This window comes from Mustela nivalis, assembly GCF_964662115.1.
Source record: "Mustela nivalis genome assembly, chromosome: 11".
NCBI classification, from domain to species: domain Eukaryota; kingdom Metazoa; phylum Chordata; class Mammalia; order Carnivora; family Mustelidae; genus Mustela; species Mustela nivalis.
In genome coordinates, this window is record NC_139030.1 from 74,433,423 (window position 1) to 74,449,941 (window position 16,519).

The window sequence follows — 16,519 nt, forward strand, 5'->3', positions numbered from 1 at the left end:
TCTTTCCAGAAAAGATCATGCCATTAGACGCCCTGTTTCTTCTTGCTGTCTCTTCTCCTGGGTGCCTGAGACTTGAAACACCACCTGTGTGCTCCTGGCTTCTATGTCCAGCCCGGGTCTGGGGCAGAACTTCAGCCCCACCGCCCACAGCCTCCCCAGCAGCTCCATGAGTATCTAAAAAGTACGTCCACTTTAATGTGTCCAAACTGACCTTGACTCCAGTGGGTCCTGCTCACTCAGTGGAACCTCAGCTGCTGACCTCCCAGATGTCCTGGCCACGTAATTAAAAGTCATCAAAAGTTTCTCTCTCCCTTACTCTTATCTAATCTCTCAGAAAATACTGCCAGCATCCCTTACCTCACACCCTTCGTGCTTTCCCCACATTCTTAGAAAAGCCACCTTAAAGGCTTGCCTTGGCCCTGCTCACAGTGTTCCAGTCCACTGGTTTTGACTAGGTTTCTCCAACACACCAGACAGGGCCCTGTCACAGGGCCTTTGCACTTGCTGTCCCATCTCCCAGAAAGGAGTCCCTCAGCTCATTATGTGGCTATCTCCTTATCACCATTCAGGTCTCAGCTCTGATCAGTCAGCCTCCCATCTACCTAACACATCACTTACTCTCTTCTCAGCACTTACATTTACATAAAACTCTCATTTGGTCCACATTTACTTATTTATTTATTTAGGTGAATTTTCTGAGGAGTAACACCTATACCATGGAAAGCAGAAATCTTAGGTTTACAGCTTGAGATTTTATGCATGTATACACCAGGGCAAATGTTACCCAAATCAATATGGGACATTTCCAGCACACCAGCAGGATCCTTCCTGTCCCCCACCCCCCCATCCGTACCTCCAAAGCACGATTCTGTCTTCCGTTTGGTCTACAACCAAACTCTGAATAAACGGAATCATAGGGTATGAACTTCTGCTTCTGGCTTTTGTTGCTGTTCCACATTCCAGGAGATTTCGTCCACGTTGCTGCATGTGGCAGCTCATTTGTTTTTATTGCTTTATTTTGTTTTGTTTTACCGCACTCAACCATTCTGCTGTCCATTTTGCCATTTATCTGTGTCTGTTGGCATTACTTCTAAAACTTCTATGAATCTGGCTCCTGTGAATATTCTTGAGTGTTTCGTTTGGTGAATAGACCCGCTAGCTTCTCTTGGTTATAAATTCGACGACAGAATGGTGAGGTCAGAGGGGAGGCAGACGGTAGCTTCTGGAGATGCTGCTGAGCCGTCTTCCCAAGGGTTCGCTCCAGTTCCTACTCTGAGGAGCAGTGTGTGTGTTCTGGTTGCCCTACCTCCTCTCCCACACCGGTCCTTGCTGTTCTTTTGTTTTCTATGCATCCTGAGAGATCTGTAACAGTGTCTTACTGTGGTTGTATTTGCATGACTAACACAGTTGAGCAGCTTTTCATGTTTTGTGACCAAAGGAATATCCTCTTTTTTGAATGACCTGCTCAATTTTCTTTGCCCATTTTTTGGAGGGGTCTACCTCTTTATTTTTGTTTGATGTGTGAATCCAAGATAAACATCCTTTTGTCAGATACGGGTAATGGTACCACTAGATGAAGCCTTCGTGGGTTTTCTCTCCCCACCCTGTGACTGTAAATCCCAGGACGGCAGCAGCTGTGTTTTGTTCACCAGTGCACTTCTAAAACCTAGCACCACTGTGCCTACCTAGCACGCAACAGGAACTCAGTATTTGGTTTCGGTCACCTGGCATTTCTGGGATAGAGTTAACAGGGAGTATCTTCTCATGGGTTTATTCATTTGTGTTGGCTTTTTGCTCCGAGTCTCCCACCCTCAACTTTCTGTGCCCTGCAACGTAATGTACCAACAGAAGGCAGTCGCGTCCCCACATGACCCTTGAAACTTCCTTCCTCGCTGACTTCCTGTTAGCATCTGCCAATGGGAGGCGTTTCTGTGAGATGCAAGGGGAAGGGGAGATGTAACGCCTTCTGACAGCTAAGAGCATCAGGGACTCGGGGTTAGGAGGTGGTGGCCTCACATGCAGCCAGATCGAGTTTAAAGTCCAGGCTCTGTGTCCTTGCCAGGAGCCTCAGTCGACAGCGCTACAGCCTCTGGGGAATCTTTCTCCAGCCCTGGCTGACGACAGTTGCCTAGGTGTGGTTGTCAATTTATGTGCAAACTTCCCTTCTTTGCTCCTTCGGTCCTTCAGACATCCTAAAACAGATCCCTGCACTAAATCTCTCCTCTCTGAAATACCTCGAGCGAACTCTGTTTCCAGGTCAGACCCTGACCCATACAGAGCTTTGCACCTGGAATGGTCCTGAGAAACAGGCCCTCGAAGATGCGTTTCTGAGTTTTGGCTCACCACCATGTTGGAATTTGAATTGCAGGGAAGACCTCACTGCCAGCGGAAAATCTGATCCGGTAACGTATGGCATACCGTGTGTTAAGACTATTGGGTTGTTTTTGCATGAAATGGCTATTGAAGACAAGGCTTAAAAGACCAAGTAGATATGCACTTGACACTTACAGTGGTGATAATGATCAACAGAACAGTGCGATGGACCGGCTACTTTTTACTGCATTTGGGCGCTCGCAGAAAACGACAGGTTCAGGCTTTCACTTTGAAAGTCCTGTCAGGATCAGAAAACTAGAGCTCTTCTGTGTCAGTCTTAAAGAAATATCTTATTTCTTGTGGCTAGAGGGCATCACTGGCTGCAAACCAGGCCTCAAGTTTGTGCAAGTTGCAGAAACACAGTCTTGAATTCACGGCCATGCCCATTCTCTTAGGTGAAACCTATGGCACTGACCGGAAAGGAGTGAGACGCTGATTTGGAATGGAGATAGTTGGGTAGACAGACTCAAACAGTCTGAGACTCTAATCCTTCGGCCTCCCTTGCAAGAGCAGCAGACTCCTTAGAGAAATGGCTAATTCCAAATCTGGGAAGGGAAAAGTAGAGGAAGAGCCTAGAACATCTCATGCCTAAGTAAGGAAGTGCTAGCAAAATGATGGGGGCGTAGGGAAAGGATGCAAAAGCCAACATGGAGGGCACCAAATGAACAACATGCGCACACACAAAAGATGTTATCAGGTTGTAACATACAGTGTGTGCACATGCATGTGTATGTGGAAAGTGCTTCCTTAGAGTGCAGATAAATACAAAAGGAAAGTTCGGCAAGCATTAATTGTTCAAGCAAGAATCAACCGCTGCTACAACTAGTGGATAAAAGTCTAATGAGGAGGGGCGCCTGGGGGGGCTCCGTCGGTTGAGCATCTGTCTTTGGCTCAGGTTATCCAGGGTCCTGGGATCGAGCCCCATATTGGGCTCCCTGCTCAGTTGGGAGCCTGCTTCTAACCTCGCCCCTCTCCCTCTGCCCCTCCTCCCTACTCATGCCCTCTCTCTTTCAAATAAATAAAGTCTTTTTTTTAATTTTGATAAGGAATTAGATGTTTATAAAGTCTCAAAGGATCTCCCATAAAAAAGAATCATTACAGTGGAGAAACCTGGAAGACAAACCTCAGTCAAGGGATTGATTTTTTTTTTTTTAAGATTTTATTTATTTGACAGAGAGAGACACACACACAGTGAGAGAAGGAACACAAGCAGGGGGAGTGGGAGAGGGAGAAGCAGGCTTCCCGCCAAGCAGAGACCCCAATGCGGGGCTCGATCCCAGAACCCTGGGATCATGACCTGAGCCGAAGGCAGAGGCTTAACCACTGAGCCACCCAGGCGCTCCCAAGGGATTAAAATGAACATCACCAGTAATGGTTCAAACCAACATCATCAATGATATGATACATCAAGGACAGGACATCACTTCTGTATGATTTCTGCCCAATTGCATAATCTCAACCAAATCCTGAGAAAACACCAGACCACCCCAAATTGAGAGCATTCTACAAAACCACCGTCCTGCACCATTGTCAAGATAGGAAAGACAAAGACAGAGGAAGTGTTCCAGATGAGAGGAGACTCAAGAACATGACAACCAAATCATTGATGGCATCCTGCACCTTTTGGTTTCCTTCTTATAAATGATATTAGCGGAACAATTGATGAAATATGAATGAAACCTACATATTAATTATTCTATCATTTATTTCCTAACTTTAATAATTAACTGTGGTTATATAAGAAAATGTCCTTATTTCAAGGAAACATACCTTGAAATGTTTAGGGGTAAAGAATATAATGTCTGCAGCTTGCTTCCAATTGGTTCATTAAAAAATATATAGTTACGGAGAGTCATTATTGAGAAAAATTGATTACCCAGAAAAACTGATAAAGCAGACGTGGCAAGATGTTAGCAGGTGGGAGTGAAAGTCATGTTGGAGTTCTACCATTCTTGCAAGTTCTAAGTCTTGAATTATTCAAAATTAAGGTCCCTCTTCCCCCCAAAGTCACTCCTTTTCAATGACAAATGCAATAATAGGATGTAGACAATGACAACTGAGGAATGTTAAAACTGCCACATGAATGGTCAACAGAGCGGTATTAATGGGGGAGTGAAAACGGGCCAGCCAACCAATCCTGCCTGCGGATGAGACTGATGGGACGCAACAGGACGCACATAATGCCCATAGTTAAGCACCTGGGTGGCTCAATGGGTTAAGGTCTCTGCCTTTGGCTCAGGTCATGGTCCCAGGGTCCTGGGATGGAGCCCCGCATTAAGCTCTTTGCTCGGCGGGGAGCCTGCTTCCCTTCCTCTCTCTCTCTGCCTGCCTTTTGCTTACTTGTGATCTGTCAAATAAATAAATAAAATCTTAAAAAAAAAAAAAAAGGATGCTCCTTGCTCAATCCAAAATACAGGATGGTCCATGGATAAATAATCCAGTTTTTCCAACTTTGTTTTTGAGGAGGAACTAGATTGCACCAAATGCAATTCATGAGCTCATTTGGATTTTGATTCAAAACTTTTGTAAAAAGACACCTTCAAGACAAATCTAAGAAAATCATGTATGGACTTGGGTTTAGATATTATTAATCAACACTGTTAATGTGATGATTTCATGTAAAAGGCATCCTTATCAAGGTGCCTGGCTGGCTTAGTCAGAAGAGGATGCATCTCTTGATCTTGGAGTTTTGAGTTTGAGCCCCATGCTGGATATAGAGCTAACCTAAATTAAAAAAAAAAAAAAAAAAAAAGACATCCTTATCCATTACCATGCACATTAAAATATGTGAGTGATGTATCTAGGACTTCTCTTAAAATAGTCTAAAGAAAGTGGGGGAGTGCCTGGGTGGCTCAGTTGGTTAAGCAGCTGCCTTTGGCTCAGCTCAGGTCATGATTCTGGGGTCCTGGGACTAAGCCCTGAATTATCAGGCTCTCTGCTCAGCAAGGAGGCTGCTTCTCTCTCTGCTTCTGCCTGCTGCTCCCCCTACTTGTGCTCTTTGGTTCAGGTCATGATCCCAGGGTCCTAGGATCGAGGTCCACATCAGGCTCCCTGTTCAGTGGGTCCTTTTCTCCCCCCAACCCTGCTTGTGTTCCCTCTCTCTAATAAATAACTAACTAAATAAATCTTTTTTAAAAGGGGGGGGCACTTTGGTGGCTCAGTCAGTTAAGCAACTGACTCTTGATTTTTGCTCAGGTCATGTTCTCAGGGTTGTGTGATCAAGCCCCACATCAGGGTCCGCACTGGGCTTAACACTCTCTCTCTTCCTGTCCCCACCCTCCCTAAAAAAAAAAAAAAAAAAAAAAAAAAAAAAAAAAAAAGTCTAAGATAAAAAGATAAATAAAAATTGGTAAACTGTTGAAGCTAGGTTATATTAGGTAGAAGTTTATTACACTAGTTGCTTTAACTATTTGTGTCCCCCAAAGTCCATATGTTGAAGCACTCACCCTCTAATGATGGTGCTTAGAAATGGGGCCTTTGGGAGGTGATTAGGGTTAGATTAGGTAATGGGGGTGGGGCCCTGACAAAGGGAAAGAAAGATGATTTTTAAAAGAGCTAAAGATAACAAAGGATTAGTATCCAAAATGTATAAAGAACTGATACAACTCAACAAATGAGCAGAAGACATGAACAGACATTTCTCCAAACAAGACAAGATAGCCAGCAGACACATGAAAAGATACTCAAAATCACTCATCAAGAAACTGCAATCAAAACCACAATGAGATACCACCTCATACCTGTCAGAAGGGCTAGAATGAGAACACAAGAAACAACAGGTGTTGGTAAGGCTGCAATTAGAAAAAGGAACCCTCTTGCATTGTTGGTGGGGATGCAAACTGGTGCAGCCACTGCAGAGAACAGGATGGAGCCCTCCAAAAATTAAAACTAGAACTATCCTATGACCCAGTGATCGCTACTGGGGATTTACCCAAAGAATACAAAAGCACTAATTTAAAGGGATATGTGTACATCTGTTTACAGTAGCATTATCTACAATAGTCAAATTATGAAAGCAACCCAAGCATCCATCAATACATGAATGGATACAGATGTGGTAAAAATATATACAATGGGGATGCCTGGGGGGCTCAATAGGTTAATAAACCTTCGGCTCAGTTCATGATCTCAGGGTCCTGGGATGGAGCCACGCATCAGATCTCTACTCAGCAGGGAGCCTGTCCGCCTCCCACCACCCTTGTCTGCCTCTCTGCTTACTTGTGATCTTTGTCAAATAAGTAAAATCTTAAAAAAAAAAAAAATACAATGGAGTATTATTCAGCCATGAAAAACGAAATCTTGCCATTTGCAACAATGTGGATGGAACCAGAGTATAATGCTAAGTGAAGACAGTACCATATGATTTCACTCATATGTAGAATTTAAGAAACAAAACAGAGAGAAAACAAATGAGAAAAAGAAAAAAAAAAAAAGAGACAAACTAAGAAACAGGCTCTTAACTAAAGAACAAACTTATGGTTACCAGAGAGGTGGTGGGTGGCAGGATGGATGAAATAGGTGAAGGGGATTAAGAGTACACTCACTCTGAACACTAAATGTATAGAACTGTTGAATCACTACATTGTACCCCTGAAACTACTATAACACTGCATGTTAACTATAGTAGAATTAAAATTAAAATATTAATAAAAAATAAATTCTTTTTTTAATTTTTCATTTACTTGACAGGCAGAGATCACAAGTAGGCAGAGAGGCAGGCAGAGAGAGGGGGAAGCAGGCTCCCCGCTGAGCAGAGCGCCCCATGCGGGGCTCGATCCCATGACCCTGGGACCATGACCCGAGCCGAAGGCAGAGGCTTAACCCACTGAGCCACCCAGGCATCCCCCAAATAAATTCTTTGTAAATAAAATCAAAAGGTGGGTAAAAAGAAAGAGACAGGAGATCTCTCTGCCACCCAAGGACACAGCAAGAAGCTAGCTATCTCCAAACCAGGAAGAGGGCCCTCACTAGACACAGAATCTGCTGGCACTTAGATCCAGAGACTTCCCAGACACTTCTAAGATACTAGTCTACTTCTCTGTATGCTTGAAAACTTTCATTTAAAAAAACCCAAAAAACTCAACCCCCCCCCCCAAAAACAAAACAAAACAAAAAACAACTGAACCTGGCGGGGGAAAGCTAATTAAAGACAAAAGTTAAAATAACCTCAGGACTATTAAGGACTCAGACCCCTCAGGAATGATGGTTCAGGTGACCCCACCACCTGAGGGGCTGGTAGGGACAAAAGAATATGGAATAGGTAGTAAGGAAAGCAGCTGTACAAGTATCACCCATAGCCTTGGGAGGTGGTACAGAACAAGAACTGTAGTTATATATATTCTATCCTATTCACAGCTTATTTCAGGTGGTATTACTGTCTTCTCAAGATTTTATATTCAAGTTTTTCTACATCCGACATGGAGTTCAAATTCACAACCCCGAGATCAAGAGATGCACGCTCCCTCAACTGAGCCAGCCAGAGACCCATCTCTGCTTCTTTTATATACACGTATTTGTAGATATAAACCAATTTTTCTATTTTTTCCATATTCGTATTCACACACACACAGAGGATCCAGATGAGATTTAAGTGAACTGGAGAAACATTAGATTCACTTAGAAATGGACAGAATGATGGGATTACTAGATATGGTGTTAATGGTTTCCCTACAATTACTGGTTGATCCTTCAGTAACCTTAACTTTCCCTATTTTGTTATCAACCTTTTCAACACCAACTTTTTTTTTTTTTATTTGACTGAGTGTTGACCGGAACCCTGACCCATTTACGGCTTAATTCCATGTTACCGAAGAGTCAGGTAAGTGGCCGCGGCTCACCATACTTGTATTTCAGCTTCAGCCGGCTTCAGTGAAACTGTGAAGGATGATTATCAGGCATCATCCAGACGCCACACTGGAACCCAAGTGCTGAATCTGAAGACACCCCAGTCAGCAGCGTGCTGCGAGGACGTGCAGATGCACGTGCAGGTCGCACTCACACACTCTGGAGGTGAGAGCTGAATGAAACCTCACAGATCCTCAGGCAGGCGACGGTTCCCCACTCAGACTGCCTACTCAGTACTTCAAAATAATGTCCAGTGCTGGGCCCCACTCCAAATTAGAAACTCTGGGTCGGGGGCGCCTGGGTGGCTCAGTGGGTTAAGCCGCTGCCTTCGGCTCAGGTCATGATCTCAGGGTCCTGGGATTGAGTCCCACATCGGGCTCTCTGCTCGGCAGGGAACCTGCTTCCCTTCCTCTCTCTCTGCCTGCCTCTCTGCCTACTTGTGATCTCTCGCTGTCAAATAAATAAATAAAATCTTAAAAAAAAAAAAAAAGAAAAGAAAAAGAAAAAGAAACTCTGGGTCATGAAGGTCAAGGGCTGATTTTGACTCCAAGTTCCACAGGTGATCTGGCGCTAGCTAACGCACAGCCTCCCAGAACCCACACTGCCTAAGGGCAACTCCTTTGCACTAATTTCAAGGTATCCAACAGAAACTTTACCCCTATTAACGCTCTATTGCACCTACATGAACCCCAAAATGCCCTTCTTCCTGGCACAATGGCCTACAAATCGTGTTTATCAAGCATTTATGCACTGGGCACTAAACTCTGCACTTGCATTTTAAGTTATTGATCACAACGACTTGAGAGTTTCCATTTTGCGGATGAGGAAAAAAATGCTTGTCCAAGGTAGGTGGTGGGACCAGCATTCAAATTTGACAGCTTGACCCCAGGAACTCCATTCACAAAACCACTTGCAGGTTCACTCCACACAGCACCTTAAACAAACCAACTGGGAGATGCCAGACACAGCAAGGTTGGGCCTTTGGAAACTGCTCTGGATTCCCAGCTCTGCAGGAGAAGGGAAACCACCTGTTCTGAGCCTCCTCATTGGAAAAGACGGAGATCCTCAGTCCTCGGGCCAAATTGGGGTAGTTGCTAAGATTCTTTTCCCATGGTCAGCGTGCACAAACTATCCCAAACCCTTGCAACTTCAAAACAGTAGAGATAATTAGTATTAGAAACTGCTAACTACCAATGCAATATCCATTCTCCTCAGTTCTTAGAAACAGAACCCCAGTGGTATTTAGGGTGGTAAAGCAGTCAACTAAAATCCTGAAATTTTCAGTCTTTCTTGCAATAATTACATATTTATGTTCCAATTAAGACTTAAGATGTTGGGTGGGGCTCCCAAAAAAGCCCCTTATAAAGAGCTGAGTAAGCCAGAAGGAGCGCTCCCTTTGCCTCACCCCAGTCCTTCCTCCTGCCCGGAATACAGGATTTGATGATTTGTGCTCTGTCACCTTGGACCATGAATGTCCGTGAGTATGAAAGCCACAATCAGGATGGTTAAAAAAAAAAAAAAAAAAAAAAAAATAACCAAGGTCCCTGAACAACATGCCAGCCTCCGAACTTTACTGGAGAAATAAACCATCTATTTAAGTCACTTTGTTTGCTTTTTTGTCTTATACACAGCCAAACCTAATCCTGACCTGCTGACAATTTTCAGAATCATTTCTCATACTAAAAGAGAAATTCAAAGGAAAAAATGATTTTTGGTCAAGGGACACTAGTCCACCACTCCTACACTTGGGGGGACAAGTAAACAATCTTTAGGAAATAAATGGCTCTGCTGAAGACCAGATGGACTGAACTGAGTACTGAAGCTATTCTGAATTTCATCCTCATGCTGCCATCCGTTTGCCAGCAACAAAACAGGTGCAGTGATAAGATTTTAGGCTACAGAGCAACAACGGGGGCAAGAGCCCACTTCTCTTCCCTTGCTTCCTGTCATTTATGTGCTGTTCCTCCCATACCATGAAGCACAGCAATGCTGTTTTAGTTGCAAAACATTCCCCCTTATTAATCCTTGGAGGGAAACTCTATTCTCGAAGGCTCCTGGTCTGGAACTGGCACTACCAAGAGCTGTATAGGTTCATCATTCCCAGGACATCTAATGACATCCCTAAAAGAAACATCACACATCTGATTGCTTCAAGGTTCCCAGTCTCCCTACTGTCCCAGCAAGCAGCACAGCTTCCTCATTAGGAATTGCCTGCACTCAAGCAGGGCCAAATCCATCTCCAGAGCCAGGCTGTTTCTTTTTGCTCCATGAAACCTATCAACTAGGAGCCCAACTTCCATCTGGAATGTGCTCTTGTTTGGTTATAACTTAACTGGAATGTGCATGCCTGATGCTCTTGTGAGGAAATTCTACTTCCCGGACTGGAAGCACAAGAGAGAAATAACTTCATTTTACAGTGGCATTTCTGTCAGTCCTACAGACTTTTTATTTTTATTAATAATGCAGAGGGCATTTTGTATAAAATGAATGTCAAATTCTTTACCTGATCAATTTGAAAAAAAGTGTTTATGAAAGGACACACTTATTACATATTTATAAAATGATTGCCTAGGAAAGAAATAATGAAGATAAAGCCAGAGGTACTATCCTGAAATTAAAAAATGATCCCTCAATTTAGAGCCAATGAAGAGTTAAAGTTCCTTGATGTATATGGCACAGATTCATCTTATGCAGATAATTACCCTAAGTGGCAACAACATCTCCCACCCCACATGCTCTTCCTACAATGTGACCTTATTTCTTCCATCAAGGAGAGGGTCCCATGTTCCCAGCCTCCTGAGTCTCAGTGGGTGTGTGGGGACTTTACAGAATAAAAGTACCACAGAAGTGACACTATGTAACCTCTGAGTTCAGGTCACAGATGGTGATACAAACTCTGCTTGGTTCTCCTCTGGTGGGGAGCCAACTGCCACCCAAGCAGCCCACCTACTCTGAAAATTTCGTGAAGAGGACCCATGACCATGAACTCAACTGAGCTCCTAGCCAACAGCCAGAAATCAGCCAGAATCAGCTGCCAGTCACGAGAGATCAATCTTGGCCAGCCAACCTTATCGAACCTTCCCAAGACTAAAGCCCAGCTGACATCTGACCACAATAAGAGGCGGCCCCACAGGAGAACTGTCCAGATGAGCCCTTCCCCAAAATCATGACTCCTAAAACTACCAACAAAATGGAAGGGTTGTTTTAAGTAAGTATGGAGTAATTTGTTAGGCAGCAACAGTAACCAGAATACCAACTATCTAGGGGAAAGTCTCCATAATAAAACTATCTTGTCTGGGTATGTTTTTAAGCCTCAAAATTAAAGTAAGTAAAAACAAACTATGTACAAAAGAAATACTTCGAAACTCAGAAAAAGGGTGCCTAGGTGGCTCAGTTGGTTAAGTGACTGCCTTTGGCTCAGGTCAGGATCCCAGAATCCGAGGATCGAGCCCTGTCTCAGGCTTCCAGCTCCATAGGGAGTCTACTTCTCCTTCTGACCTTCTCCCCTCTCATGCTCTCTCTCAAATGAAATCTTAAAAAAAAGAAAAGAAGGGGCGCCTGGGTGGCTCAGTGGGTTAAGGCCTCTGCCTTCAGCTCAGGTCATGATCCCAGAATCCTGGGATCAAGCCCCGCATCGGGCTTTCTGCTCAGCAGGGAGCCTGCTTCCTCCTCTCTCTCTGCCTGCTTCTCTGCCTACTCGTGATCTCTGTCAAATAAATAAATAAAATCTTAAAAAAAAAAAAAAAGAAAAAAAAAAGAAAAAAATATATATATATAAACTCAGAAGAAGTTAATTTGTAAGTTAAATTTATAGAAAGGGATATAACGTGATAGTTGGAAGTCAGTGGAGAGATGGGAGTGTGAAAAAGAGCAGAACTGAGACAGAGGAACATTCCTAGGGAACAGTGGTTTCTTTCCACTAAGTGGGAAATTCCTCAAGTTGAAGCAAGTTTCCTGGTTAAGTAAATGGAATGTTCCGTGATAAAAATGACTTTGCTACCCCAAATCCACCTACCCCACCCCCAAATGTTTGTCCTTTAATTTTTAATTTATTTTTATTTTCCCTGAACAAGTACACAGTGGAGTCTAGTTTGGAAGGTGTGGGCAGGCTCTGACAGGCACATTCAGAGGATGCGTCTGTGGTATGAGGGCAGAAGACCATCCATGAATCAGCAGACAGGGACAGTGAAAGGAATAATGACATTTGGTCAAACTTACCTGTGTTTATCTTGATCTCTACAGTCCTAAATACAGAGCCAGCCAGTGTTCCATAGCCTGGCAGGAAAAGCCATGGCTGCCTCCATGTCTCGGGCGCTCACGTATTGGGAGCGTCTTCAAGGTGCCAAGATAATGGCTTAGTGCAAGACTTCAGCCTTGATAAAAGCTACAAGAGGTGCTCAGACAGAATACCACCATGTTTTATTTAAGTTCTTTTTTATTTTCCTCCACACTGGCAAAAGTTCCGAGGGAGCTTAAAGTTTTGTAAACATTTTAACTATCCCTCTTTCCCCACCCCCCACTTTTGAATTTACAAAGCAAAGGAGAGCAGGAGTCCCAACTTTTAATGGTTCCCCATCTCCTCATGCTATTTGATCCAAAAACTATATACAAGTTTGTAGCAGTCTCTGTATAGTTATTGTACATGTTTGGGAGGGAGGGAGGCAAGAAGGGATAGGGAGAATGGAGATCCAAAAGAATAAAAATAGAAACCAAATATAATCAGCCAAAACCAAAATGCTCTCAGAGCAACTCCAGCCTTCTTCAGGCAATGATGACAGAAAGGAAAGGTGCTCTACCAGGAGCCACCCAAACCACAGCACTTCTCACACAGGGACGGATGGTCCAATGGCTCCAGACCAAAGTGTGATTGGCAATTCCAGGTGATGTTCTGCGGGGGTTGGGGGAGGCAGGAAGAGTACTGGTTTATAAATAGGGCTTGAATACATTTATAACTGAAGTGAAGGGGTATTAGGAGGCCATGATCAGAAGCCAGAACCAGGCTTCTCTCCCCCATTCTCTCCCATCCCCTCCATCCCACTGCATTCTCCTGTGTAGTGGTTTCCACGGATGAAGGTCTTAAAGATGGTTAGGTTTTGTATGTTTTTCTTTTCAGAAAAGGCAAGCAACTTGCCATTCTAGAATCTTTAAACAAAACCTTTTGGGGCCACAGCAAGACACACACGCAATGCTCTGAAGAACCAGATGAAATTCCGGGCTTTTATCAGAAGCAAAAGTTTATCCCTATCCAAAATGAAATTATACAAATTCATACATATGGTAAAGATCCTAGCTGCCTCTTAAACGAGACAAATTTTCAGCAGAAAGGCCCAAAACAAACTGGTCCTAGTCCTCTGAAGTAAAAATATTTATGGGAAAAATCAGTTTTTGTAAGAAAGGAAAAATTAAAGAGTAAGTCCTTCTCCCAGGCCATAGGGTTTCCTTTGTCCAATAAGGTTGGAGAATGCCAGGGGAGAAGTCAGCTTGCTTGGAAGTCACTATCTAATGAAGAAAAAAATGAATCCTTTCTCTGAAAGGACGCTCAGAAAGAACAGGTGAAGGGTGTGCAACATCAAACCAATCCAATCTAAACTCCACCCCACTCAGGGCCTCTTTGATGCAATCCCAAAGTTAGTAGTGGCAATGCAGCTGTCAGACTGGGGGCGCTCTGACTGTCTTGTTGGATACTCAAGTCACAGTCCATGGCATGGTATTGCTGGCCAATGTCTGTTACCATTAGCTCTCTTCATGATTGCACCAGTTAGACCCCTTACCCTTATGGGGGGTTAAAAAGAACAACAACATAGAAGGGGAAAAAGTGACATAAGAAAGTAAATAGCTATTGGCAGATCCCAACATACTTTCTGGGATACAGTAGATGAAATCACGGCACAGTAAACAGGTGCTGCCCAAAATCAGCCTTGTTGGGGAGTAATCCCAACTGCCACCCCCAAGACACAGGGTCCGGTCCACTTATCTACAGTCTGAGATGCTCACCAACAAAAACAGTTTAAAGAATCTTGGACACAAAGGGCTAGAAGAAAAAGCCTGAGATGATCGGTTCTGTGATTTGTTGCAGAGTGATAAAGAGTAAATGATGAGTAAGTGTTGTGTCCAAAGGTGGAGAATCCATGGTCAGCAGAGAGGAGAAGGAAGGCCAGTCCACTGGCAGGTGCTCAGTAGTCATCCAAAGTCTCGATTTCACCCATATTGAGTCGCTCTGATGAAGCATTGACTGAAAACCCTGCAGGGAAAAATTGGCAATAAGTGACCACATCCAGACAACCATGGGGCTCCAATTCCGGACACTGGGCTGGAAGAGAAGTCTCTCATGTTTTAGCATACCACAGATACACTAAAGAAAGGAAGAAGGAAGGATGGATAAAGGTCAAAGAGCAGTATTCTGCTCTTCTAAAGAGAGATTCTTTGTTTTTATTTATTTCTTAGGGTTCTGGTATAATTTAAGAATGGAGGGGAAAAAAAGAATTCCAAACTAGTACGTTAGAGATTCCTGAGAAGAATCTGGGCTGTGAGCACATGTTAAGGCCAAGTGAGGCTGGCTAGTGGGGAACGTTCATTCGGGAGGTGAATCTTAACAGAGATGGGGACAGGCGAGGGGAGGAATAACACATACCAAATACTCTGCAACTACCTGACCAGATGACTGTGAAATCTAAGTGGAAGTAACACTACTTCAGTCCCCCTCACTACTGGGACTTCCTCCCCACCCCACCCTCCGAGGTTAAAAACCTTTTCAAAGTTTCAGCCAAAAGCTTTTGCTATTCGAGGGCAGAAGGCTTCATGGAAGATCCTCACAGCCCTCAGATGTTTTCTCACAGGGTAGACCGCACAAAAAGATTCAAGTACTTTGTTCAATTCAACCTATTGTAAGTAGGCTTGCAAAAGGAAAGGATTTCAGTTAGCCATACTGATAAACCAAAATGGAATCTAGTTTAGAGAAAGCAGGTTCAGCATCCCCACTGAAGGCAAGAGCAGTAGTCACAAACACTACTAACGTTCTGAAAACCTAATCCCATCAGCCCCGTGTATGCAATTTTTCTATTAACTCCACAATCAAAGATTGATAAATAGTATTAGCAGGGGGCACCTGGGTGGCTCAGTGGGTTAAAGCCTCTGCTTTCGGCTCAGGTCACAATCCCAGAGTCTTGGGATCAAGCCCCACATTGGGCTCTCTACTCAGCAAGGAGCCTGCTTCCCCCTCTCTGCCTGCCTCTCTGCCTACTTGTGATCTCTCTCAGTCAAATAAATAAATAAAATCTTAAAAAAAAAAAAGTATTAATAGGGCTTCCTTGTAATGAGGAAAAAGAGCTTTCAGTTCACCCTGAACAAAATCTCAAACTGTTTTAACTGTTATTTGAATATCAAAAAAGTAAACAGGCAAAGCTCTCCTGTCTAAAAGCAGTTAGCATTACTTGTGTTCTGTCCCCTCTATTTGTTCTTTAATGTTCAAGTTTTCAAACAAAGACACATTTTAAATGTACCAATAATAAAAAAGTCTTACATAATAAAAATAGCTTAATTATATTATATTCTTGACTCAAAATATCATGATTTGAAAACATAAACATGACTATTTATTAACCAAGGAAGCTGTGGTTCAAGCTGCTTACAAGGCTTCAGGCGAGGAGAGGCCAGGGCTCCAAACCCCAGCCTCAGCTCTGCCCATCAACAGCACTGCCACAACCCACAAGACCTTTTCCCTTGAAAATAACAAAAGGCTTAGTGTCCCTATTTGTAAATAACAATTTAATTAGCTAAGTATTAAAACTTAAAGACCAGGACACCTGGGTGGCTCAGTTCGTTAAGCGGCTGCCTCCTGCTCAGGTCATGATCCCAGCGTCCTGGGATTGAGTCCCACATCAGGCTCCTTGTTCTGCAGGGAGCCTGCTTCTCCCTCTGCCACTCTGTCTGCCTGTGCTCGCTCTCTCTCTCTCTCTGACAAATAAATAAATAAAATTAAAAAAAAAAAAAAAAACCACATATTAAAAAAAAAAAACCCAAACCAAAACAAACCAAAAAAAAATCCTTAAAGACCAAACAGCCTATGAAATGAGCTATTACTCTTCTGAAGCAGGGTTTTGACTTCACATGTATCTCAGGAATAGATGAACTATGATAAAAACGAGCTATATGTGATAAAAGCAGAAATGTAATAAACACACACACACGGGGCACCTGGGTGGCTAAGCTGGTTAAGAATCTGCCTTCTGCTCAGGTCATGAACCCAGGATCCTGGGACTGAGTCCCAGGCTCCCTGCTCAGCAGAATCTGCTTCTCCCTCGTC

The 16,519-nt window shown here is 43.5% G+C and overlaps 1 protein-coding gene across 16 annotated transcripts in view; it reads right to left on the minus strand.

Annotated features, from left to right (window-relative positions):
- Positions 1–12,634: 12,634 nt before the first annotated feature.
- The window catches only part of GIGYF2 (GRB10 interacting GYF protein 2), a 150,688-nt gene continuing 146,803 nt past the window's right edge, over positions 12,635–16,519 (minus strand). For all 16 annotated transcript variants that reach the window (XM_082690613.1, XM_082690611.1, XM_082690609.1 and 13 more), the window contains one exon: positions 12,635–14,458. In XM_082690613.1, coding sequence (XP_082546739.1) covers positions 14,391–14,458 — 68 coding nt within the window. In that variant the 3' untranslated portion in view covers positions 12,635–14,390. The remainder of the gene's footprint in view (positions 14,459–16,519) is intronic.